This window comes from Mycteria americana, chromosome 10 (genome assembly GCF_035582795.1).
Source record: "Mycteria americana isolate JAX WOST 10 ecotype Jacksonville Zoo and Gardens chromosome 10, USCA_MyAme_1.0, whole genome shotgun sequence".
Lineage (NCBI taxonomy): Eukaryota > Metazoa > Chordata > Aves > Ciconiiformes > Ciconiidae > Mycteria > Mycteria americana.
Window position 1 is genome coordinate 18,946,768 of NC_134374.1, and position 23,490 is coordinate 18,970,257.

Sequence of the window (23,490 nt, forward strand, 5' to 3'; positions counted from 1 at the left end):
TCTAGTCCCAAACTCTTTGTTTCTTTGCGTGTAAGTGACACAAAGCCTGAGAGAGCGGGAGCCAAACCCAGCCGTGGCGTAGAGCTCGTCACTTCTGAAATGAGACTCGAACGCTTCTCACAGTAGTTCCTCTGCATGGCTCCGCAGAGCGCAGGGCCAGGGGCAGTCAGCACGAGGGGGGACCTTCACACCAAACGGCCGTGGCACACAGGGTGCTCCGTCACTGCTCATCAGGTAACGTAACAAAAAAAAGCTGCTTTTTCCACATACAAAGTATCAGAGAATAAAAATAATAATAAAATAAAAAAAAAAATTGAGCGTCAGACATCTCACCTCTGCTGTGCACAACCTAAACAGAAAAGTTCCCACAACCATGGTACAGGTAGATTTAAAAAGAACATGCCAATTTAAAAACCAAATAAAGTGTAAAATGAAATCAGGTTCATGTATTCCTTTTATTTTTAAACCGGCTTCTTTTTTCTTAGTGCAAATAACTCAAGATGCAGTTTTATAGGCCTGCGGGTTTGCAGGCACAGCCCGTGTCCCTGGCATGAGCCAAGGACCGCGCTGTCACTCAGGCCTTTAAAGTGTTGAAGCAACTGCACAGTGCAGTAACGCAAGCACAACCACAGCAGCCCGAGCAAAACGGCTGGAAGTCTGGCACAGCCCAACTTTTGAGATTCTCTCCTCCCCGCGAAAGCTTCCTTCCATCACGAACAGCCGCAACACAAGGGAAAATGACCTTTTCTTCACCCTCCGTCAGGAATAAACCCATCAGCGTACCGGCCGTGGGAGGATGCTCGGGCGCTTCCCAGCACCGCGGGTCTCCGCACGGATACCACCGCTGCGTGCGGGCCGCGGACCGCTCCCAGCCGTACCCAGAGCAGGGGTAGGCGACTGAACGCTTTGCACCATCGGCGAAGATTTCTCCCGAGTTTTCAAGTATTTCTGCCGCGTGCGTCCGGCAATCCATCGCTGGGAGGGGCAGCCCCCCGCCGAGGGGTCGCGGCCCCAGCACCGGGCAACGCGCCGGCAGGGCTGCATCCAGCTTCTGCGCGAGAGGAGCGGGCTTTCCCCGGCGCCTTCGGGGAGCCGGAGGTGGCTGTTACGGGGTTTAAAGTCTGTGCTACTTCTTTGGTCAGGCAGAGCAAGAGGCTTCAGCAGCTCTCTGCTGCTCTCGGACAGATCTGCAGCGGGCAGAGGAAGCCCCCGTGTGAAACGGGGCTGGCATTGCTCTCTCGCACTTCGATTCATGCTGTTTTGGGTGAATTTCTAAAGATGCTTTCTCAGCCTCCAATGACGTAGAATTTGGCAGAACTGGTTTTTTTGCGGGGTGGGAAAGCCACAAGACCAAAGACAAACGGGTACCGTGGGGCCAGTGCCCTGGCTACTGCTTTATCAGCATGGCTGCTTACCGTACTTGGTAATATTAAAGAGAACTGTCAGGTTAAAACTATGGTTTTTTCCTACAGCATGACAATATGCAGTGTTTGTATGGAGCACTTTAAAGTATCCTGAGAGGATATCTTTCTGCTAAATTAGTAACAGCATCTTCGGTCTTCACATAACCATTCTCTATACGTCTGTATGAGACTAACATAGGCAGATCAAAGGGGCCAGTCTGCAAAAATCAGAAGGAAAACACACATGTATTGCAATTGTTACACTCCCAAACTCATAAACCTTTTCCCGTGTTATTTTTAGAAAAAATACTTCCAATTTTATAGGAGAAGAATGATGAGACCACGATAAAAGTGCCAAATTTCATTCACAACCAAACAGGATGGTAAATCAATTTGCGCAATCTGCAAAATGCTGTATTAAGTCCAAAAGTGGCATCTGCCTCGCTGTCCCCTGCGGCTCCCATTCTGCCCCAGTCCAGCCGCCTCCCGCACCAGTCTGCGCCAGTATACGGTAGTGGAGAGCACCACCTAACGTCTGCGGGGAAGGAACGGCCCCGCTCGGCTCACGGCAACGCCCGGGCAAGCAGAAACCCAGATTTATGCCAGATACGTTCGGAGCTCTGGCAAGCCTGGCTGTTGGACCCGCCATTCCGATTAAGCCGATTTCTTTAGAAGCAGGCGTGGGTACAAAGGTAGGAGAGGTTTGCAGAAAATTTGCACTTTTATGCTTGCAGCGGACACTGCACAGCTATACAATATCTCACCTAAAAGCAAAATTGTGAATTCAATTAGGCACTTTTACTTTTTTATTCTGCTATAGGCTTACTATGATGCTTAAAATCATGTAAACTTGTACTAGGATGCCCTCTGTGTGTGTATGTACACATACAGACACGGAGACATGCCTGCCGTACCATACGTTGACATACACAGACAAGTACGCGTTTAGTTTCAATCTATGCAGATGAATTAAAATGTACTTATTTCTATCTGACAGAACAGCATGCACCCTAGAAAAAGGAATTTTGGTACAATTCAGATGCAATACTGGAATCATTTTAATAGCTGAGATTTGAATACTTCACTGTAAATACATCAGAGTTGGCTTTTATAACCGCTGTTAGCACAATTCATTGACTGTACTCTCAGACTAAATTGTTAATATTAGACTAAAATATCAGTTATATTGAAAGATTTGTTTACATACTGTGAAATATTTCGGTTTGAGCTGCAAAATATTTCAGTTTGAGAAGATCTGTGCACATATGGGATTCTGAAAAGGCTGGATAGGACAACATCCTCAAATTAAAATGCATCCCAAGCATTGCATCTCCGTTCCACAAGGACAGGTGCCCCACACCGATAGTCAAGAGGATTACGAGAACCATAGTTTAATTGATTTGGGGGGTTATATTTGGTTAATCGATGCCTTTTAAAGCCATCCCAACTCCTTCGGACAGAGTACCTGTTACAACACATTAGACTCATCTGAGAACGTTCTTAAAAGAAGTGGTCTGACAGAAGGTCTGGCCGACAATGAATCAGGTGCCTTCCTGCTGCTCTGCAACAGCGAGGCAAAAAGACTTACAGCACACGCAACGCTTGCCCCTGCCTAATCGAACAACGTAAGACACACGCGCACCCCTTTTTACAGCTAAGTCACATCGTAAGGGATGCAGCAATACACGCTCCCTACGTACCACAGCGATGAACACTGGCTGGGTCTGCAGCGCAAGAGGCACGGGGGGTATTCAGAAACCAGCCCTGCTTCCTGAAATGGGTTAACTTCAGGCTTGGAGGTTCACGCTACAGGTGCTTTCAAGGGAGGAAGAAACCATCCTAGATCTCCACATGACTGGAGATCTGCAGCGAAACCAAACGCTAGGGACATGTAATCAAGGCACTTTGCTGGGGGGAAGCCCCACCATCCCCACGGTCAGCAAGTCCGAGACTATGCCTTGTTGCGAGGGTTGAGTGCAGGGGCTTAGTCGCTTGTACAAAGAACAACGGTAGCACTAACGAGTGGGACGGACTGGGCGAGATGGGCACTCGGGGAGCTCCTCCTACATCAAACAAGCCTGAGCTGTTTGCTAAGTCATCCAGAGGACGATCAAAAATCGAGTCCACTTTGTCCCACGCTTTAGAGAAGTTTGTATCTAGTCCACGAACACACAAACCGCAGCGGGGAAGGAGAGCGCAACCCGCGTTGGCCGCGTCCACCTCACTCGGACATCCCGAGCACGACCGGCTCACCCACCTGAGGTGCAGCAGGAGACCAAAGGGGAAGAGACAGACGAAATATTTAAGCAAAAGATTTAAATTAAAGCAAAAGGAGGGGGAAAAGCAGGGTTTCGCTGGGTGAGCAAATCTATATGTGGGTTTTCAGGAGTTAGGCGTTAGAAGGAGGAAAAAAAGCAGTAGAGCAAGCAACACATAGTGACTCAGAAAGAAAATCACCTTATTCACTCCAAGAAAAGCTGTGATTGCTGGAAGTTTGAGAAAGCATGAAGATAGTGGATGTTCCTGAGGAAGGAAGGTGCTTCGTTACCTAGTTCACAACAGCACAAAAGACAGAAAATTGCAGTACAAGAAAGAGAAAGGCAGAAACCAAGGAAAACACAAATGCGCCTTGCAGTTAAAAAAAAAAAACAAAACAACCAAAAAACAAACCAAAACGTTTCCACGCAGAAAACTGAATAAAGACTGAGCAGAGCCGATGCGTTGTGTTATAGGGAACTCGGGGTGAAACCCAGTCTCATTGAGGTCAAGGGCAAACACCCATCAGCCTGGCCTCGGTCCATCCTCCCCTTCCAGAGGGACTCTCAGCTGTCAAGTTAGGGGTTCAGGCACCTAAATAACATCCCTAATCTTGATTTTCATTTAATGCTTCCCTTGGGAAGCTGATGTTCCTTTTTTTCCCCCAATATTAAGGTCAGGATTCTCAAAAAGGGTCTTGATTTGAAATCATCTACCTGGTCTGAGATGCCTTTAAAAATTAGGTGACTGACTTCAGTGTCTGACTGCTGACACCGTCATCTAGAGCTGGTATCTGCTTCAGGCATTTTATAAAGCTCTTACTCAAAATGTACATTTAAATATGGCTCAGCCTGTGTTTAGTTTGGTATGCACATATAAAGAGACTTTAGTTGACACTTACTTTGCTAAATGATTTCACAAAAGCCTTTTTTTAACACACATAAAGCACTCTTGAAAGCAAGTATTACATGAGGGAACGGATCTTCTGGCCATCAGCTGAAGGCAAAAACGGGTCACCTCTCAGTGAGTTGAGCTGGGGCTTGGTAACCCCCAGGTCACTGTCCTTGACCTGTCCTATGTCCGCAGCTGAGAGCAACTCACTCCCAGCCTATTCAATATGGGCATCAACCTAGAAACTATTAAATCATACTGAATTGGAAGAAATTACATGGAGCCTCAAAGAATTCAACCATACTTCCTTTACCATCTCTATTGCTTTCAACTTTAATGGTTTGGGGTGGGTTTTTTTGTCTTGCACTTCACTGATACCGTGCCAAACTTGTACTTCAAATGTTATAGGAGAGGAAAACCTTTACTACTTCATCGGATACATTTTTTTTTTTTTAAATCAAGATAATCACCATTTTTAAATAAGGACCAAAGATAACAAGTTATCCCAGGCAAGGAAAGTGCACTGAAACCTCACAGGATATAACAGCTTCAAGGAGAGAAGCCTGTTTTGAACCTCAGTATTTGGAAGGTCATCCCATGGTTTCCTGGCCACACACAGCTGGCCACCGGTCTGCCGGTGCCACGGTGCTGGTCCAGGGCACGGTTGGCAGGGCACAAGCCACCTCTGCAGGCTGCTACCTCCGCGCCGGCCAAATCCTGCAGCCGTGCCACCGGGCAGAACGATGGCTGGCACCGGGCAGAACGATGGCTGGCACCGGGCAGAACGATGGCTGGCACCGGCCACCTGCTGGGGACCCACCCTGGCCAAACGCACGCTGCCGGCATCTGCTGGGTGTCAGCAGGGGGGCGACCCCGCGCCAGCAGCGCTGGCCCGCGTCCCTTCAGCTGTGCCCAGCCACTGCCTAAGGACACGCAGACCTGATGGCAAGAGGCCAGGGCTGGCTGGCAATATGCCGCGTGCTGACCCGAGGCAGGACTTGCTGATGCTGCAGAGGAAAAGAGAGGGGCTGCGGGAGGGCGGGGAGGCACGGGGAGCAGCGGAGGCAGGGCCGGGGTGAGCAGGGGCTGCCCGGGGGGGTGGTGCCGCGGGGATGGCCGGCACCTCCGGGCAAGCAGAGAGCAAGGGGCAGCGGTGGTCTCGGCACAGTGCGAGTCGTGAGCCCGGCAGTGCCGGCATTCACCATTTGCAGGAGGCACGAAGAAAACTTGTAGGAGACGGTTTACACATCTAAAAGGAGCCCTCCTCCTCAGCAGTGGCGGAAAGCTGCTAAGGAACCAGCCCGCTTTGGAGGAGAGCTAGACACCGCAGGCTAACGCCACGGTACGAGCCCTCGGCTATTAAGGGGAGCGGGCAGATGTGACAAGACGTGACTCTTTTCCCCCTGCACCGGCACCTGAGGATATACCCAAGGGGAACATCGTGGGTGTGTTCTTTGACAGAAAAACAAGTAGCTTTTTTGCAGGACACAATATGGTGGGTTTGATGATCAGTTCAGGTTGGAAAAGGGTTACTGTACTTTCATAGAAGATGGCAGGTTTCCATCCAGTGAAGGCAACTAAGGAAAGGCACGGGTCGAGTCTCTCCTTGCTATAGATCTACGCAGTATTTTTAGATGAGCTTCTTGACATTTCTGGCATGTGAAAGAGCAAGATGAGACTCTAGAAAGCCTTCCTCGATGTGTGAGTGGCACACAGTACTGTTACAGGTTCACCTGGTGCTTAAGAGTAAGAGAGGTCTTCCTAAAAATACCCTGTGACACATCATCTTGTTCCTTACCTGATGATTTTTCTCCTTTATATTTTTTAAAACTATTAGAAGAATTTCTGGGAAAAGGCTGATAAAGATCAGGAGAATTATTGCCAGCCACGTGGAAACAGAAGTCAGCATATGAGCAAATACAAAATACATTCTTTGCTGCTTCAAGAAAGGCCTGAAAAAGAAAGGATACAAATAACTTCTGGTTAACACGAATGTCACAAGAAGATCAGAATCGAAGGCAGATTCAGATCAAACTATTAGCAGTAATGCCTCCCTTTCAGATGGAGATGGATACAGCCTGCACAGAAACACACTGTCCATCCTTCTCCCAACGCACCTCCTGCCTTCCACTGTGCTAGTTCTGGAGGACTGCCCCGTCACCTTACACGATGTATTTTGCATCTTCCACAGCTGTTTCATTTCGGGGTGGGGAGGGGTTTGAATTTTGCTACTATCACTGAAAGATAAATTATTCACCTTATAAAAAAAAACGGATAATTTCATTTCAGCTTTGGACTTTGCTATAAGCTTCTGGTTTGCTTTTGATCGGGGAAATCCAGAGACTCTTGGTCCCAATAGGTTATTCGCCTCTTCATCCCTCCGTTGATGAAGGAGGGGAACCGACGGATGCTTGTGAAAAATGTCTCACAAATAACTGATGACAAGGATCCCAAAGCAGTTGTTGCTTAGCATTAACTCAAAAATATTGAGCTATGCAAGTTAAACACACCAGTAGAAAACTCACACATGTCAGCATAGAGATCTGGCTAGATCGCAGATCTGAATCTGTTGGTTAGGGATGCTGAAGAGTTAAACAAAGCCCATGACCCCCAATTAAAATATTTAAATCAGTTCCACATCTTTATTAGCAGGCTGCTGGGTGAAGGATCTAGCCAATAACCCAGGGCACTAGCCCCTGGGAAAGCAAAGGCGTGAAATGGGAGATGCTGTCTACTGTGAACGTCAACATGAACATCTACTCCAGCGCGGGAAACAGAAAACTAATAGTATTTGTAACATACTGTTGCTTGCCCGCTTTTGCAAGACATTAAGTCTAAAATCCTGGTTGCACTCAAATCAATGAGAATTTCTTCTCCTACTCAGACCCAGGATTTCAGCAGCAGGATCTGTGATTTCTCCTGCTTATTTCTTCCCCTTAAGCTGCCCCAGAGTGCCAGGTCCTCTTGCTCTGCATCTGCCTCATCTTTTCTCTCCTTCCATATCACTGGGTTTCTTTCCACCATCAATTTTTCCTTTCTTTCCCATCCACATGCACAAACAGATCCCGAAATATTTACGCCAGAACCTCCCAATGAAGACAAGGGCCTCAGCACCAGAAATGACCCCGCGGGCAGAAAAGCAAACCACCACTTGCCACAGCCGAGCACCCGGATGGCGACCAGGGCGTCATCAGCTTTCAGGCTATCCCTTCGGTAGGCTGACAGACCTCCTCGAACACACCTCATCATGCAACAGCCCTCTTCCAGCACCGGCGTTTTAGTAGGCGTTGGATGGAGATATCATCCCTTCCCTCCCCGGCAGAGAAAGGAGCATGGTTGCCCACACTTTGCCACCCGTAAATCTCTGCACAGCCCAAACGAGGGGGTGCTGCCACCACATCCCCCGCAAAGCCAGCGCTGGGCATTCCCCTAAGAAAGCACCATGGAAAGAAGAAAAGATACTTGCCAAATGACTCCTCCCCAAAAGAACGAGAAAAACACATAGAAGGCAAGGGAACCCCAAATCACAAAGTGGTTCATCCACGTCCAGAATCGGGTATCTAACGCTAGCTGTGTGAATAAAGAGACAGAACAGGAATTAGATGCAGAGTGTATTTGACTGTATTTATACGAAATTTCAGACTGCTTTCACAATAAGGTTGAAGATTCTCCAAACAGCTGCCTCTCTGTATATGTGCACCAGGGAAAATATTTTCAGTATCTACAGATCGGCACAATGTCAACGGGAAACAGCAAGTTTCTAATTGTCACCGGCACTTTTTACTAGAATAAATTTGATGCAACTTCTGATGCTACAGGAAAGAAACGTCTAAAGGTTACGGGGACTGTAATTGCCTCCTGCCACCACCTGCTGTCCTGAACCAAACATAAAAGACCTTTTGTAAGGTCTTATGCAAACTGTTTGTTCTGGAAAGCTCCGTGAAACAAAGCAGATTTGCTATTATTATTTGACAGATGTGCTTTTGTGATCCCTCCAGTGCTTAGCGGTGTCTGAAACAAGGCGGACAAACCCAAGTTCTCTATTGCTCCTCTCCTCTTGCTGGAACTGAATGCCAAGGGGTGACGGTGTGGGGGAAAGTCAACCGTAACCAACTGGAGTCCTCAGAAGAGGGCACAAAATAGGAAAATAATTTAGTCAAAATGTAAACACTTATAGACCAGCGCAGCCCAGGAATACAGACCACAGACTACACAAAGGCCAGCAGTCAATAAGCAAGTTCTGCCTCTACGGAAGAAGAGGAGATTTAAGTGTGGTGGGAAACACATTCATAGAAACTTCACCTTCAACACATTCACTCCATGATTTTACAGAGCATACACATGCATTGGCAAATGATTGCAAAAATAAGTGACTGAAAAAGGAAGGAAGAGGCTAACCTTCAGAGTGACGGTGAACACCAGCACGGTGAAAACAATCGTCCCAAAGGTCCAATTCCCAAAAACCTGAAAAATACGTTACATTGCCACAGGCGTCTCGGTCCATCTCCTTGGAGAGGCACAGAAACGACGATGAGGACAGGGGTGCAAGCAGGGACCGGAGGGGAAGGACAGGATGGAGCAACTGCTACGGGGGACTGATGCTCGGAGGGGCACCGGGCGCCCCGCACGACTCGCTGCCCGCTACGCTACCCTGTGCCATGCAGTGCCACGCAGACAGGTGACCCAGAGTTGGGACGGTGACAGGTACAACCTCCTACTAACAGCAATGTCGATCGAGGGTACAAGTCATTGGACCACCTGTATTTCATGATTTCTTGGTAATTTACTCAGTTTCTGCTTTCTCGCAACACCTCTGCTCATCGTCTCGCTTTAGTCCCATTTGCAGAATGCACCAATGGGTATTTTTCCATCTGGTTTGGTTTGCAGATACTGGTGACTACGCACAACAAAGAAAAGCAGATACTGTATATAAATCCAAATGATGGCAATGAATGGGAGGGATGCTTACCAAAGGCTGTCAAGATCTGAATGCATACATTAAAACAGAAAGTGAAATGTAAAAGTTTTCAAAAAATGCAAAAAAATCAAAGTCAATAGGAGCGAAAAAGGAGTCAATCAAACATACATGGATATTATGAACAATTGCTGGTAGCAGTTCTTACAGGCATAAGTGTTTACAAAACAGGACATAACCACAGAGCTTCTTTTAGTGCCACATAGACTTGACCTCTCAAAGTATTTGCAAAACATATCAGTGCTTCATGTTTTATTCAAATACAACCAGAATGGCTATAAATACAGAAGAGCACTGAATCTACAATAAAGGGGCTTGACTACTTACAGCTGGGGCCATAAATGTTGGCATTGATGCAACGTATGCATATACATAAATTTCATCAGCTTTTCTCCAAGTGTTAGCCGCTAAAAAAAGCTAAGGTATTTTCGAGGGTCACAAGTGATGGTGTAAAGAAGTTTTCCATCAGCCGAGATCTCATAACACGCTGCATACCCCCTTGGGGAAAGGGTCCTGAGACAGCCCAGGCCACCACGCGTGGCAGCAGCACTGCACTAACGCTTTGCTCTGTACCCAGTTAACCAGCAAAAAGAGGAAAAAGAAAAAAAAAAAAGGAAAAAGAAAAAAAAAAATCAATCTTTTTTTTTTCACCCCCTCTTCTGTGCAAGTTAACCCACAGCAGCTCCCACACCTCGCTCACGTGGCAATGCAAGCACTTGTCCCGACACAAGAGGCACGAGCAAGCAGACAGCAGGGAGAAGAACAGCCTGCTCGTTCTGACAGCGGTGCTAACTTGTGCTGGCTTCGAAACGGTAGCAAAACCGCAGCACCAGCCTTGCCCCATTGCAAAGGGAGGAGCGCGGCTGAAATCATGCCCCGGAGCAGGTGCAGCACCCAAGCAGCCCTGTACCATGTCTGTGCTGACAAGCAGCATCTGATCGAGGTGGGGTAATTCAGTCGCTCCTCACCAGCCGAACGTGTGCCGAATTTCACGTGGCACGCTGGTGGGAAGGACGGACACTGTTCCTGCCCTGGGCCAACGCCTGGGACCATGCAGAAGAGTGCTGTGCAAAGCTTGCCGGGTTGGAATAAAGCTGTGTGCAAGACTAGTTATTTTACCTAGTGAGTATAACCAGCTCTGCCCTGTTTCCATGGTAATTTGGAAAATGTTTCGTTTCAAGCATTTGCTGCAAAATCACACCATAAGCAAGGCTACACTGTCGGACAAGACTCAAGACACACCGCACAGATTAAGCGTGTAGATATTCCCTGCCAGGCATATAAAAGAGGCGGTGCACAAAAGAAACACTCATCTTTTTCTTTTTTTAGTGGTGTTACCTTTCCGTTATCTTCCAATGATGAATTTTGAAAAAGGAAATAAACCCCAAAGAAAAACACGAGTCCTTCAAAGGCGCCCAGAAAGGTCCAGTACAGGAATGGCTTCCACTGCAGCATTGCATTATCTGAAACCTTCCTGCCAAGAGACGGAGTAACAAGAACGTCACCGTCACGTTTAGGATGCGCTGCAAAGCCCCTTGCAGCCAGGTGATCAGCGGGCTTTCGAGCAAGCCCTTGCTGTGGGAGACAAGGAGGTAAAACAAATACCTGCCGGCGTACAGGACAAACAACATTTGCCATATGCAGCTGCTGGTCATGAGAGATCATAAGAGGTTCAGCACACTAATTCGTTTTGTCCTTCTCCTCTAGGTAACTTGGATTAAAATCCAAGCCAGCCCAAAGCAAACAGCTGTAATGCTGTCCTGAGCCTCTCCCACAGCCCCTGCACTGCCCACGCTATCTGACATTAACTACTGAATTTTAAAGCCAGGGCAATGCCAAAGAGCAGCCATACGGGATGCAGCGAATCTGTGGCACGTTCCCCCCTTTTTGCTGAATGCACAAACTCCCTCGTTGAGCAAAGCTCTGCGAGTCCCGTTTCTGGAAGCGGTGTTTTTCTGCACAGGCTGAAAATAACCTCCTGAATCGTATGGTGGGTGTTTTTAACACGGGGGTTGTAGCGGGAGGCTCTTGGCTGAATATAGGATGAGATCTGGCACGGAGGCAGCAGCAGCAAACGGATGCGCTATGGGCAGAGCTCTGCACAGACTGCAGGCAAAGCCCGGGGAGAGGAGAATGGCTGTCAGGGCAGCAGGGAATTAAGAAAAAGTCTCCTGCATCATTATCTTTTCAGATTAGTTTCTTTAGAATTTGAAGATCGACGAGGGATAAAAGCATGCTTATGGCAAAATCAAAAATCCCCATTCCTCTCTCATTTTCCTTAACTATTAAAGCAATACATCCGTTTTCAGCAAGATGCACCTTGCAAACCGGTGTGGTGCTGGGCTCCTATAATTGCAGGTTCTAAACCAAAATCCTACTGAATCCTATGCACGATGTTGCAGTGGCGGTGCTCTAACATACTGCAATGTGGGTATGAGTAAGGAGCACAGATAAACCAGGCTGTAAGCGGGTTTTACTGCAAGGAGAGAAAATACAACCAACTTCCTCACTGGGAGCTCTGTTTTGCATTCACATTTCTGTCCTGCAGCACTCATCATAAGCAGGCTTTTCACAGTGCCTCAGACTAGAGCTCTGCACTGCAGCAACTCAGCACTTCATACAGCAGAGGCACAGCAGTCGTTCTGCATTCAACAGCACATGCAGTCATGAATATTCAAACTAAAGCTATCTGCCTGCACAATTAATCTGTTTTCCCCTCTAGGGACAGACCCCAGAGATCAGACAGCCCACCGGACGAATGCGCAGGGGCCTGCTCTTATTGGTCTATGCCGCACAATATTCAATTACCAAATTTATTTAAAAATACATACGGTGGCATTTTGCCATACGAGTGGAGGAACACAGAAGTCTAATCAATCATGGATCTGAGTACTGATTGATTTCAAAAGCACCCAAGCCCCCTTCCTAGTCTTACCGCCCTTATTGCATTTGCTGATTTTTCTATACCTAAAGCAACTTCCATGCAATATCTTCAGGTACCTGCTAATTCCCTTTGCTGTCCCTGCAAAGGCATCGCTCTTGGCTCGAGCATGGTTTGCCACACACAGCTCTGCCATGGCTGAGGAGCATCGTACGATGGTGACAGGGCTTGCACAGGTCACTGGCCAGAGCAGCCCCGACCTGGCCTCTCTCCACAGGGGTGAGCTCGGCTCTGAGCTTACTGCCAGGCAAGGGAATTAGCGACAGCCATGCATGAACAGAGGCTTCCCCAAAAAAGCATCTTCCTTAGTCCTTGCTGAAGGGCTGCACCCAAGCACGTGTGCGTAGGCAGGGGTGGGGGGAAGATGGGAAGCGTCTCGGTTTCCGTGGGAGGTTGGAGCCCCCCTCAGTTGCAACCAAAGAAGGAGAGAGAGAAACCAGCAAAGCAGAGAAAGGCAGTCTCCTCTTAAACTGGGCAAACTCCTCTTAACATGGGCAACACAGCAGAAAACTCCAAGCACGTGGAGCAGAGTTCCCCGGTAATAGTCTCTGATATGGGGATTTGGCCTGTGGAGGGGAAGCCTGGGGGAGGATATCCATTTAGACCAGCTGATAAACTACCTGCCTGAGCTGGGCTTCAGGAACATTCGTCTTTTGGAAAATGAATGGATCTGTTTTTCTCCTGAAAGCTAGATCTCCCCTCCATCCATTACACGCTCTATCACGTGCGTGGCTCGTGCTGCCTGGCTCAAAGCTAACGTGAATGAATGGTCTGGCCACAGTCGCAGCTTGATTTTTTCCTACGGATGAAGAATTCCACCTACAGTTTATTTTTTTTTTAGAGAGACACAGCAGTGCAATTTGCTAGACCAGATACTGTTAGAGAGCATAAATAAGTAGAAATAGGCAGTAAATAGGACATTGCTCAGCTCTAATGCAGCAGCAGCAGGGACAGAAACAGCCTTGTCTGCATTTCATGGTGACCCCACCACCGACACGGGGCAGGGACACTTGCTTACGCTCCTGCATCAACAAAACTTAAACCACGGATAACCAAGTTGTGCAGAGGCTTACCCAGGCCAGTGCTACTTACATATACAGCTGCGGATCTGAGGTCAGCGTGTCGATGTTGATATGCTGCTCCAGGAGGCTGTACGCCAGGATAGGTAGTGATGTGAAGCAGATGTTGTACATGGTAAGATAAGCAGCATCATACAGCGGCTTAAAGGAGGAAGGAAGGGTAAAATGAGACAGAAATTCCACTTTAAAAGTCTCCCCACAAACAGAGTAAAAGATTACAGCCCTTGCCTCCATATATACCCTACAGATTCATCCCTTTGTCATAGCCACAGAGGACAGTTTCATTTGATAGGGGTGGTGCTCCGTGCAATGCCGGGGGTCCAAGGCACCTTGCAGGCTGTGTGGCCAGGACCCCGCTGGGAAGTTTTGTAACTGCCTGGTCTCATCTCCAGCTCATTCTCCAGAAAAACGTGATTAAACAGCCCTTATCACAGCTTTTCTATAGCTGCTTTTGTGCTGCTGTTTCTATTAACACACTTGATGTCTCCTGTGACTCTAAAGACTAGACTGTTTTAGAGGAACTATGGCCTTTTTTTTTTTTTAAAAAAGGCAAGTGGTTCTGCTCAGACAAGCAGAGAATGAGCTCCTATCATTTACTCTTCCTCACCGTTACTTTTGAGCCCAAATAGACACAAAAGCCCATAAGCTGACACAAAAGCCAAAGCTCTTGTCTCCAAGCACGTGAGCCCACCCGCCACATGGACCTGTCCTTCTGATGCTCACTTGGACTAAGCAAGTCTCTGATAACACTCATCACCTGTCTTTTTTTTAAAGGCTGTCATAAAAGAACAAACTGCTCTTCCTTTTGAGAGACACCTTTCATGCAGGGAAATGCAGCAGAGGAGAAAAGATCAGGAAGTCTTTGAAAACTTTTTCTCTTAAGAGAAGGAGAAGTAGCAAAATCAGGTGCTGACAAACCAGCTAAACCCCTCTCTCGTTATTTTAGGAAGGTGTCCATTTGTGTTTATGGGCAGTGGATGGGAAAGGAAAGAAAGCAGATTTCTTCCTTTTCAGTTATGGGTCTCAAAAATATTATGCTCCAGATACGGTGCTGAGCAACGAGGTCAGTTCCTACTGTCCTCCAAAGCGAGGTGAGGAAGGGACAGGACGCCAAAAGCCAAGTCTCTGCTAGGAAGCCTCACTGTGCCACTTGCTTTTTATCCTGGCTTTATAGACACGTTACTGGAAGTTACCTGCTGCGAGAATCCACAGAAGAACTGATATAAAAACTGCGGTAAAATGAAGCAAAGGTTCTAGGGAAACAAAAGAAAAACGGTTAGCAAGGAAGCGCTTGACTTCTCAATCTAAATCCAAGTAATTTTTCCTGTTACCAGGTATTAGTGTCTGTTATTACAATACCAGACAAGTTAGGGTATTGTTTTCTACCAAGCACAAAACTAATCCAATGAGCTCTTGGTATCTGCAGAAGACACTGGAAGAAAGTCACGCTCACATTCCCCTGTAAGCACTGTTCTCAATTGACAGGCACACGGCAGAGACACAGCCTGTTCTAGGGAAGGAAAACAGAGCTACAGAATACCCTATACATTTTTTCCCGTTTACTGTTTTTTTTCTATTGTCAAAAAACCCCATAGTATAAACAAAGAAATAAGCTGTGCACACATCCCTACCTTATAGAAGAAATACTGTACAAGGTGTGCTATTCTCACATAATATAAATGCCCATGTGCTAGTAGCAATTTTCTTAAATGTTTGAACTTTGGCACAGCGTAGTCGCTGTTTCTGGAAGCCTGCCGTCCTTCTTTGCCTTTTATACCTGCAGACAGAAGCATGGCAAGGGGTTAATCTCTAAGGGACTGGAATCTGGACCGACGCTACCCACTAAGGTTTGTTCACATCACTCAGTGTCTCAGGCATGACAAAGGCCGTATTTCCCTCTTGAGCGTCCCAGGAGAACAAAACACTAACGTGCTGCAAGACTCGGCGTGGTTTTGGCTCCCCAACACTCAGACCTGCCTCTGGAGTTTTTAAGCTATATTTAGGTTGCTGTCTGAGTTCCTCTGTAAGAGAGTGTGGTGAAGAGTATCTAAGCAAACGTGATAAAAGATAAGGAATTGGTTTCCCCACGGGCTTGCCTGCATCTAAACACAGCCTAGTTATTTTATTGCAGACACTCAGCCTCCCGAGACATCCCTGCAGAGCTGAGCTTGAGAAAGACAGTTTTGTTCACTCAAAAGCCACATCCAAACGAACGGCACTGGGGCCCCATTCATTAGAGGCCACCGTGGCATTTCCAACAGCCCCAAATAAAGAGGCTGCCCTTTCTCTTCCATCGACCCTTCTCCAGCGGTATTAAAAAAAATCTCCAGTATTTCCTGTATCTCTGACACCAATCTGCAGAAAGGAGGATAGTTTCCAGCCTGGTGTCAGTTATATGGGCAGGGCAGACAACATAACTGAGCATCAGCCCTCGGGAAACACGTGCGGGTCCCCCGTGTTGAGTTACTAGCAGCTGCGACCAGTTAGCCCTAATAACGTCTGATATTTTCGTTGCACTGCCTTTGCAACAACTGCCAGTAATCACCCATCAGTTTGCTACTTGTGCCCTTTTTTTCTGACCAGCAAGCAACCTTTGCCACCCTGAATTTGGCCATAGAGTTTTTGAACACAGTCTGCAGTTTTATCACTGATAAAGAGCGGTACTATCAAAGGTGAGCAGTATATGATGATCCCAACCATTTATCTAGGGTCAAACCCTGGCTCCAAAGAAAGCAACAGCAGACTTTCCATGTTTTTCAGTGGGATCAGTTTAGTAATATGCAATCAGAAATACCAACTGTGCCTCAACAGTGAACCCCAGCAACAGCGGACAGGTCTTGGGGTGTCAGATGGGTGTTACCAGGGCTCTTACCTATTCCAACATGTGCTTCCAAAATCATACTAACGTCATTTGCACCATCCCCTATGGAGAGTGTTATCGGGCTCCCTTTTGTGTTCTTCACCATTCGCACAATCTAAAAGATTTAAAAAAAAGGATAGCAGCAGAAACCAAAAATTCCGTTAAAAAGTCTTCAGAGACCCCCTCACTGCCCCACTTGCAAGAGCCCCCTCCCAGGACAAGCAACCAGGCTTCTACAGCAGCAAAATAACACCTGGAGAGTTCAGATTAATAAAACCCCGCGTTACGTCCTTCGCAGTCACCAAGCAGAGCAAAAAGCCAAGATCCAGCTGCCCAGGGCTGAAGGACAGCATTTAAAAACAAACCCCAGGCAGCAGCATCCCCGCCCTTCCCTTCTGCCAGACCCCGCTCTCCCAAAGACGGGACCCCTCACGCGTGTCAGGGGGCAGGACACCCTCCCGTGGAAGAGGGGCAGAAACACGCTGCTTATCAGGCTTGGATACCATCAGCTGGCGCGAGGAAGTCACGGACTCCACTTGACAAATTTGGAGAGGAAAAAAGAACAAACAGGGGGTTTTGTTTATTTCTAATTGGCTTGGGTTTGTGGCTTCCTGCGAGCATATTAAACAAAGGTTTTACATTCAGATTTGAAAGACTGGTGTGCTTCCATCACTCTCTGAAGCGCAGACGAGGCTTATACATAGCCTGGAGAAGTCCTAGCTGATTAAGATGACCAGGTCAAGTCCCAGCCGATGGATTAAAAGTGGATCACGTCACCTAATGGTGTGCTTCAGATGGTTAAAAGTACAGCAAATACCTGTGCTTTCTGCAAAGGAGCCATCCGACAGCAGAGGACTGCAGTACACTTCAAGCAGATTTGTAGAAATATGTTTTTGTAATTACTAGAACTGGAGTCCTGAGAAGGGTTGAGTATCAGTGACAGCGTGGAACCATCTATAATCAGGCCGTATTCTTGACTCAACGTCCAGCTTCTGCAACACAATGAGGAACACATTTGAAATAAAATCAGATTTTAAGAAGACAATCTAGCTGCTTGTACCATCTTAGTGGAAAAGAAATTGCTTTTGTATTAATCTTCTTCCCATCCCTTTCAGGGGGCTTAGCAATCTTAAAAAGCTTGGATTTAACACGTGCCCTTCACTAAGGGAACTGTGTAATAAAGCTCAAAACCAACTAATACTAGAGACGATGAGCAAAGCGAAGGAGCCAGCCACAGTGTCTGCAAGCAGCAACTCCCCAAGGCCACCACACGGTCCTATTTCTCTATGAACTTTGCACCTGCAGCTGAAACGCGCTCGGGCTGGGTCCTCTTGCTCACTTACCTCTTCAGGCCTCCCCGGTTTTTGGGAATGTCCTGAATCAGCTTTTTGTGGTACTCCATCAGCAGCTCATGGAGCCGATCCTCCTTTCTTTCGCTCTCGCCCACCGTTTTCGCCGTCAGCTCCAGCAGCTCGGTGCTGGTCTGGAAGAGCCTGCAGGCGTAGCAGGTGGATTTGGCGGTTTCCATTTTGTCTCCCGTCAGCACCCAAACCTTCATGCCAGCTGCGTGCAGAGCTTCGATCGTCTCTGCTGACTGCTCCTGCAGCCTGCAAGCAGAAGCAAAACAACAATTCTCAGGTTGGCCCACATTTAATCCATATAACCCTTATTTTGCAGGTAGGAAACACCAGCTCAAGAGAAGTTAATTGATTTTTCCCGTAAAAAAAAAAAAAAAAAAAATCGCTGCTTTAGACTGTGAGACCTAAGAGCCAAGAGTAATAGTTTAATTTACACATGCAGTTACTATAACTGCACGCGAAACTGAATTTGTTTTGATGTGCAAATTAACACTGCGTGCTTAATTCACTCTCTAGAAGTGCGAGTACTTCTGTAGTTTCATTAATAAACCCTAATTCCTACTACACCAGCCAATTTTAGCAACTAGGGCACTGTGTAATGGGTTGTGCCACGGAGTAATTAATTGCTCTGGACACTCGCGGCATCTGCCTGGCTCCTCAGTTCCACCACAGCGAGTCAGGGCCACGATGCAACGCTGGGGAGAAACTGCAGGTACCGCAGCAGTGGTGGTCACCTTTTTACCTGTCTTCTACGGCAGTAGCCCCAATCAAGTGCATGTCTGCTTCTGTGTCTTCAAAAACCTTCGCCATCTTTTCCTCCCTGTCCTGCAGAGCCATCTTCGCTTCGTTAAGTTGCCTGTCAATTTTGTCGTACTCCTTCTGAGTTAGTTCTTTGAATGCCACGCAGAGCGTTCGGTAGCCATCCTGGCAGGGGGAGGCAAAGAAAATGAAGTGGACAAGTGTCCTAAAACCAGATTTTCTACAGCTCCTCATTTTAGGGTTAGTGCTTTTCTCCACCATCAGTGCTTTCTGTCAGTACTCACCCTGACGGCAATGACAATTTGTTGTCTTGAGTCAAAAGACCAAATTCTCTGTGTTTATGCAGTAACTTCTTCCCATCAGAGTAACTGTAGTTATGCTTATTACGTGCATGTAATATGGCAGATGGAAACTGAGAAAGAAGGACCAGAGGCAAGAGCATGCACCCAGCAGGGAGAGCGGGGACCGGGCGTCCCCATGACAGGGACCACGCATTTCTCCCACCAGAGAAAACAGCCTGCTATTGTTACTTCTATTTTTAACTTGCTTGGGAGATGCTCGGACACAACTGCGATGGAGACCATATAAGTATATCAAAAGTCAAATAAACACTGGAAGCCAAAGAAACAGAAAAGGAAAGAAGCCTGGCTTCAAAACAATGTGAAGTGACTCTCAGATTTTCAACACTTCCCTCCAAAGCAAGGTCACATCCCTATTTTTGGAATAAGGCTTTCCTGACACCAGGAGCCAGCCAAATTCCAGCCGCGCGCTCACCATAGCGTTGCGGTCCACGTGGACCTTCGTTTGTTGGATTTCTTCTTGCTGCACCCTTGGAAAAATAGAGGAGTCTGCTCCTTTACAGAAGAGAAGCAACTTTCCTAAAAGCAAATTATAAATAGTTTATAGCATTCACAAGCCATAGAAAGACTTAACAGATTCAACAGCCAGCAAATGATGCAGAGGGAGAAAATCTGGCAGGACTAACGAAGGAACTGCTAGAAGCCCGGCTGCCTACCAAAAGTGGCCTCGCACTAACCTGTGCAAAACCTTGTCTGACCTCGGCTGGGGTACGGGGGGTCCCTACCTGCCTCTGAGCAAGCTTTCTGCACCAGGCTGGACAAAGCAGCTTATTTTTTCCTACTTAGAAACCTTGGCAACCTTTTGGAGGAGAGCAAAACCAGCATCCCATACCTCACGGGACTGACATTTGAGAAGGATGGTGACCTCCGAATCCCCTGCTATCGCCATGAAAACCCATCCCGCTCAGGGGAAGGTCTCAGATCTCCCCCCGTAGCTGTACCTCCAGGCTGGAATGAGGCAAGCAGGGAGCTCTCCATGGGTCACTGTCTCCATCCCTGTCCCCTCCTCTTAGCAGCCGTTGGGGGCCAGCAGCAGATATGGAGAAAATGAACTCTATCCCAACCAGACCCAGTACAGAATTTAATTAGATCAGCTTAGAAAACCTAACAGCTTAGCCTCTCTGGGTTACAGCACGTGGCATTATGCACACTCAGTACAGGAATAAAGAGGATGTGCTTTATATTTGTGTACATGTGCACACAGGGTACAGAAATGCGTTTTAACTGTACCCGTGGTGGTTCTCACGATGACGCTCATACGACGACGGACAGGATCAAAGTTCAACACATGGAGAAGTTGGTACCTTAAAAAAAAAAAAAAAAAAATAGAGCTTCGACTCAGTAAAAGAAAAATAACTATTTAAGACAGAAAATCACTAACAACGAGCTGCAGAAATCAATACACCCTACAAGTGGCAGCACCCACCGGGCAATGTACTTTTTACGGCTACTGCACAAGAAAATGGAGTAAAAAAACCTCCAGTGCTGCTTTGAGCATGGGGCTGAGGGTGTGGGTGCGCACATGAGACCTCCCACCAGACAGCAAAGCTTTGGGTTACAGCTTGGGACCGTGCTCCCCGCACTGCCCACCCGTGCACCGAGCCCCCAGGCTGGGCAGCGGCTCAGCAGGCAGCGACATCGGCTCTGGCAGTGAAATAAGAAGTTTCCCTATAAGGGGAGTAAGAAGTGAAACTTGCTTGTGAAAGCAAATTCTCGGGGAGTGCTGGGATTAGGTCAGTGATTCTCGGACGTCCCACGAGCTGTTAGCAGCGTAAAATCTATTTGTGTAATTATTTTCAGCCTGGGAGGGGAAAATGTTACAGAGAAGGGAGCCATATCACACAGTTTAGGCTTAGAGTATCCCGCCACGAGGCCCAGACACTGTCTGTAAGGTCAGCAACCACCCCGTGAATCCCGGGAGCCATCTGCACAGCCAGGCATGGATGAAGGATATATGCAAGGAATTTGAATTTAGGTGTCACTAAAACTGCCAGCGGACTTTTGCAAGCAAGCCTTCCAGCCTGCACCTTGCTGTGCCGTGCTTTGTAAAAAGGACAGGAGTTTTTGGGCAGGTCAGCACAGTCCGACAGCCCTCGTGGAACAGCTTTGACCTTCCCAGGGTGGCCACGTTGACCAAACTCGATTAAGCCAGGCGGGAGCCGGTGCGGCACTACGGGCCTTGTTCCTCGGCAGCCCCTGCAGCACTTACATTTCAGTTTCGTTCGTTTGGTTTCGTATTTTCATGAAATCATTTTCAAGTCCTAGAAAAGTGAAACCATACCTGTCAATAAACAAAAGGACAGAACAACATTGAAAACACCCATTGGCACATATTATACGTTAACAACGTTCTCGTTTCACCTCCTGTACTGCGGAGGAGAGCAAAGGAGTTAGCGAGCCCGAGCTAAAAAGCCTGGCTAGATGTTTGCTTGCTCCATGCAGAGCCTGCTACGATGTTCTGGCACTGCTCCCATGACCTGGAGAGCTGGGCACCACAGCCCACAGACGCCAAGAGCCTCTGGAAGCAGTCCCTGGGTCGCTGGCAGATTTACAAGCCATGAACAAGTATATACAGCTGCAACAGCCTCCGTCTAAAACCTAGGGGCTGGCAATAGCATAGGATCATAGAATGGTTTGGATTGGAGGGGATCTTAAAAGATCACCTAGTTCAACTCCCCTGCCATGACCAGGGATACCTTCCACTAGATCAGGTTGCTCAAAGCCCCATCCAACCTGGCCTTGAGCATCTCCGGCAGGATTCAAATGTGGATTCGATAAAAGTAACCCATCCTATTGTTTTGTCACTGCATGCCAAGGAAGCAATTTGGCTGCAATATGCACAAGGTAACTGGTCTCCATTTCTTGGGGATTAAGACCCATGGCCATGGGGGCTCCAGCAAAGGAGCCTCTGCCCCAGCCGGGCACTGCAGCACCTTGGGGCTGCTCTCAGCAGTGAATGCAAACCATGGCCTCCCAAGAAGCTGCTCAGGGAAGACCCTTTGCAGAGCATCCCCTTTTACAGAGAGCTCATTTAAACCCACAGGCTCACACGGCTTCTGAGGGCTGCAGGTCAGGCCCAGCGTTGGTATCACAACATGCTTCCCAGAGACAGATGCAGTCTTGACCAGGGAAAGGGTCTACCACCTTTCAGATAACCCTCACCTCCCTCCCACCAGGAGAGAGGGAATTAAAACCCCAACATCTTCGTATTCTTACTTTTCTGCACCTTTCACCAAAGCAATTTCGTCTGGGGAAGAGGAGATATAGGTGTATTTGCGTTCTGGATGTCCTATCAGCCCATCCACCTGGTCTGCTTCCTTGATCTGAACGGTGTGGCACAGGCAGAGGGCTCGCAGGAACAGCTCCTCGCGGCTCTAGGCAGGAGTGAGGGAGGGCTCGTTACCAGCTTAATGCCGTGCACCGAGCCCAGCTCACGGCACTTGGTTGTGATTTTTGTGAATGCATGTTTTAAAACAAAAACACCCCCCGCCAAGCTTCTGCTGTATTTACCCAGCCAGGAGCTGGCCACAAAACCCTAACAGTCATCAACATGCAGATTTCTTACCTTTTCCGCTTTGCCATAATATTTTGGGGGTCCATCAGTCTGAGAGAAGCCATCCACCTCCGAAATGCAGTCTTTGTACTTGTGCCCGTCTATGCAGCACTCGATGAACTCCATGCTGTTCTCCGTCAGGGTCCCGGTTTTGTCCGTGAAGACATACTCCACCTAGAAGCAAGCAGGCAGGCTGCCTCGCTGCACCCCCAGCCCCAGGAGCCGGGGAAGGAGCCCCTCAAAACCGAAAAGGCTGGGGCATTGTAGTGCATCTGTGGCGATGCCGATGGGTACTTTGCTGCTATCCTAACCTGGATCCCCAAAAGCCGCAGGTGCCCCACAGGAGTTACACCACTCTGTAGTTTTACTACTTTGCTCCTCAGAGCAGCTCCTTTGTTTTTCAGCGGTTTTGCACAGGTGGCAGAAGGCAGCTCCTGAAGACTTAAAACCTGTTTCCAGGCTCTTCGTTTTCCCCTCATCCTCTTTATTGGGTCCTTTGCTATAGCTGCTAGCGCTTATATAGCTGCTGCCACAGCTCTGCTGCCTCCTTTGGGGGATCTTCATTTTGGTGCTGTATTTAAATTAGATAATTGCTACTCCAAATGGATTTTTCTTTTTTTTCCAAGCAAAATAAAAAGCAGAAGGCACTACTCATACCCCACACTCAGTCTCTCCCGACGTAGATAAGAAAGGGAAGCCTGAGCTATCTAATTGCCCCAGCAAAGCCAGCAGCAGCGTGGCTGCGTGGGCACCGCATGCCCAGCGATATGACTGGGCAGACATTTTCGTTAATCCTCGAAGAGACAGAGGATTTTTAATTTTTAATTGAAGCAGTGAAAGCAAACCACCCTGACATGCAGAGCGCTGCGCCTGATATTCCCCGATATGGAAACAATTGCAACGACCCAATTCCTGCTCTTTCATGCACTATTTATAACCTTATCCATTTCACAGAGCGAGTAGAATCACATTAAATGGAAAGTGCCACCAAACCGGCTGAAGCTCTGCCCTGAGGGGACCGTGAGGGACTGCGACAACAGGGGTTCCTACGGGGGA

At 47.8% G+C, this 23,490-nt stretch overlaps 1 protein-coding gene across 6 annotated transcripts in view; it reads right to left on the bottom strand.

Annotated features, from left to right (window-relative positions):
- Positions 1-229: 229 nt before the first annotated feature.
- ATP11C (ATPase phospholipid transporting 11C (ATP11C blood group)) overlaps positions 230-23,490 on the bottom strand; it is a 56,967-nt gene continuing 33,706 nt past the window's right edge. The window contains exons 13-30 of one of the 6 annotated variants that reach the window (XM_075513414.1): positions 22,447-22,608; positions 22,098-22,255; positions 21,091-21,162; positions 20,112-20,185; positions 19,297-19,400; positions 18,506-18,687; positions 17,749-18,012; positions 17,223-17,397; positions 16,418-16,520; positions 15,177-15,322; positions 14,739-14,798; positions 13,559-13,686; positions 10,864-10,999; positions 8,949-9,014; positions 8,017-8,120; positions 6,349-6,502; positions 2,869-2,964; positions 230-1,621 (exon numbers count right to left, since the gene is read on the bottom strand). In XM_075513414.1, coding sequence (XP_075369529.1) covers positions 2,872-2,964; positions 6,349-6,502; positions 8,017-8,120; positions 8,949-9,014; positions 10,864-10,999; positions 13,559-13,686; positions 14,739-14,798; positions 15,177-15,322; positions 16,418-16,520; positions 17,223-17,397; positions 17,749-18,012; positions 18,506-18,687; positions 19,297-19,400; positions 20,112-20,185; positions 21,091-21,162; positions 22,098-22,255; positions 22,447-22,608 — 2,181 coding nt within the window. In that variant the 3' untranslated portion in view covers positions 230-1,621; positions 2,869-2,871. Of the gene's footprint in view, positions 2,168-2,868; positions 2,965-3,860; positions 3,952-6,348; positions 6,503-8,016; positions 8,121-8,948; positions 9,015-10,863; positions 11,000-13,558; positions 13,687-14,738; positions 14,799-15,176; positions 15,323-16,417; positions 16,521-17,222; positions 17,398-17,748; positions 18,013-18,505; positions 18,688-19,296; positions 19,401-20,111; positions 20,186-21,090; positions 21,163-22,097; positions 22,256-22,446; positions 22,609-23,490 lie in introns of all 6 variants that reach the window. The other 5 variants (XM_075513413.1, XM_075513416.1, XM_075513415.1 and 2 more) reach the window with 5 other exon arrangements.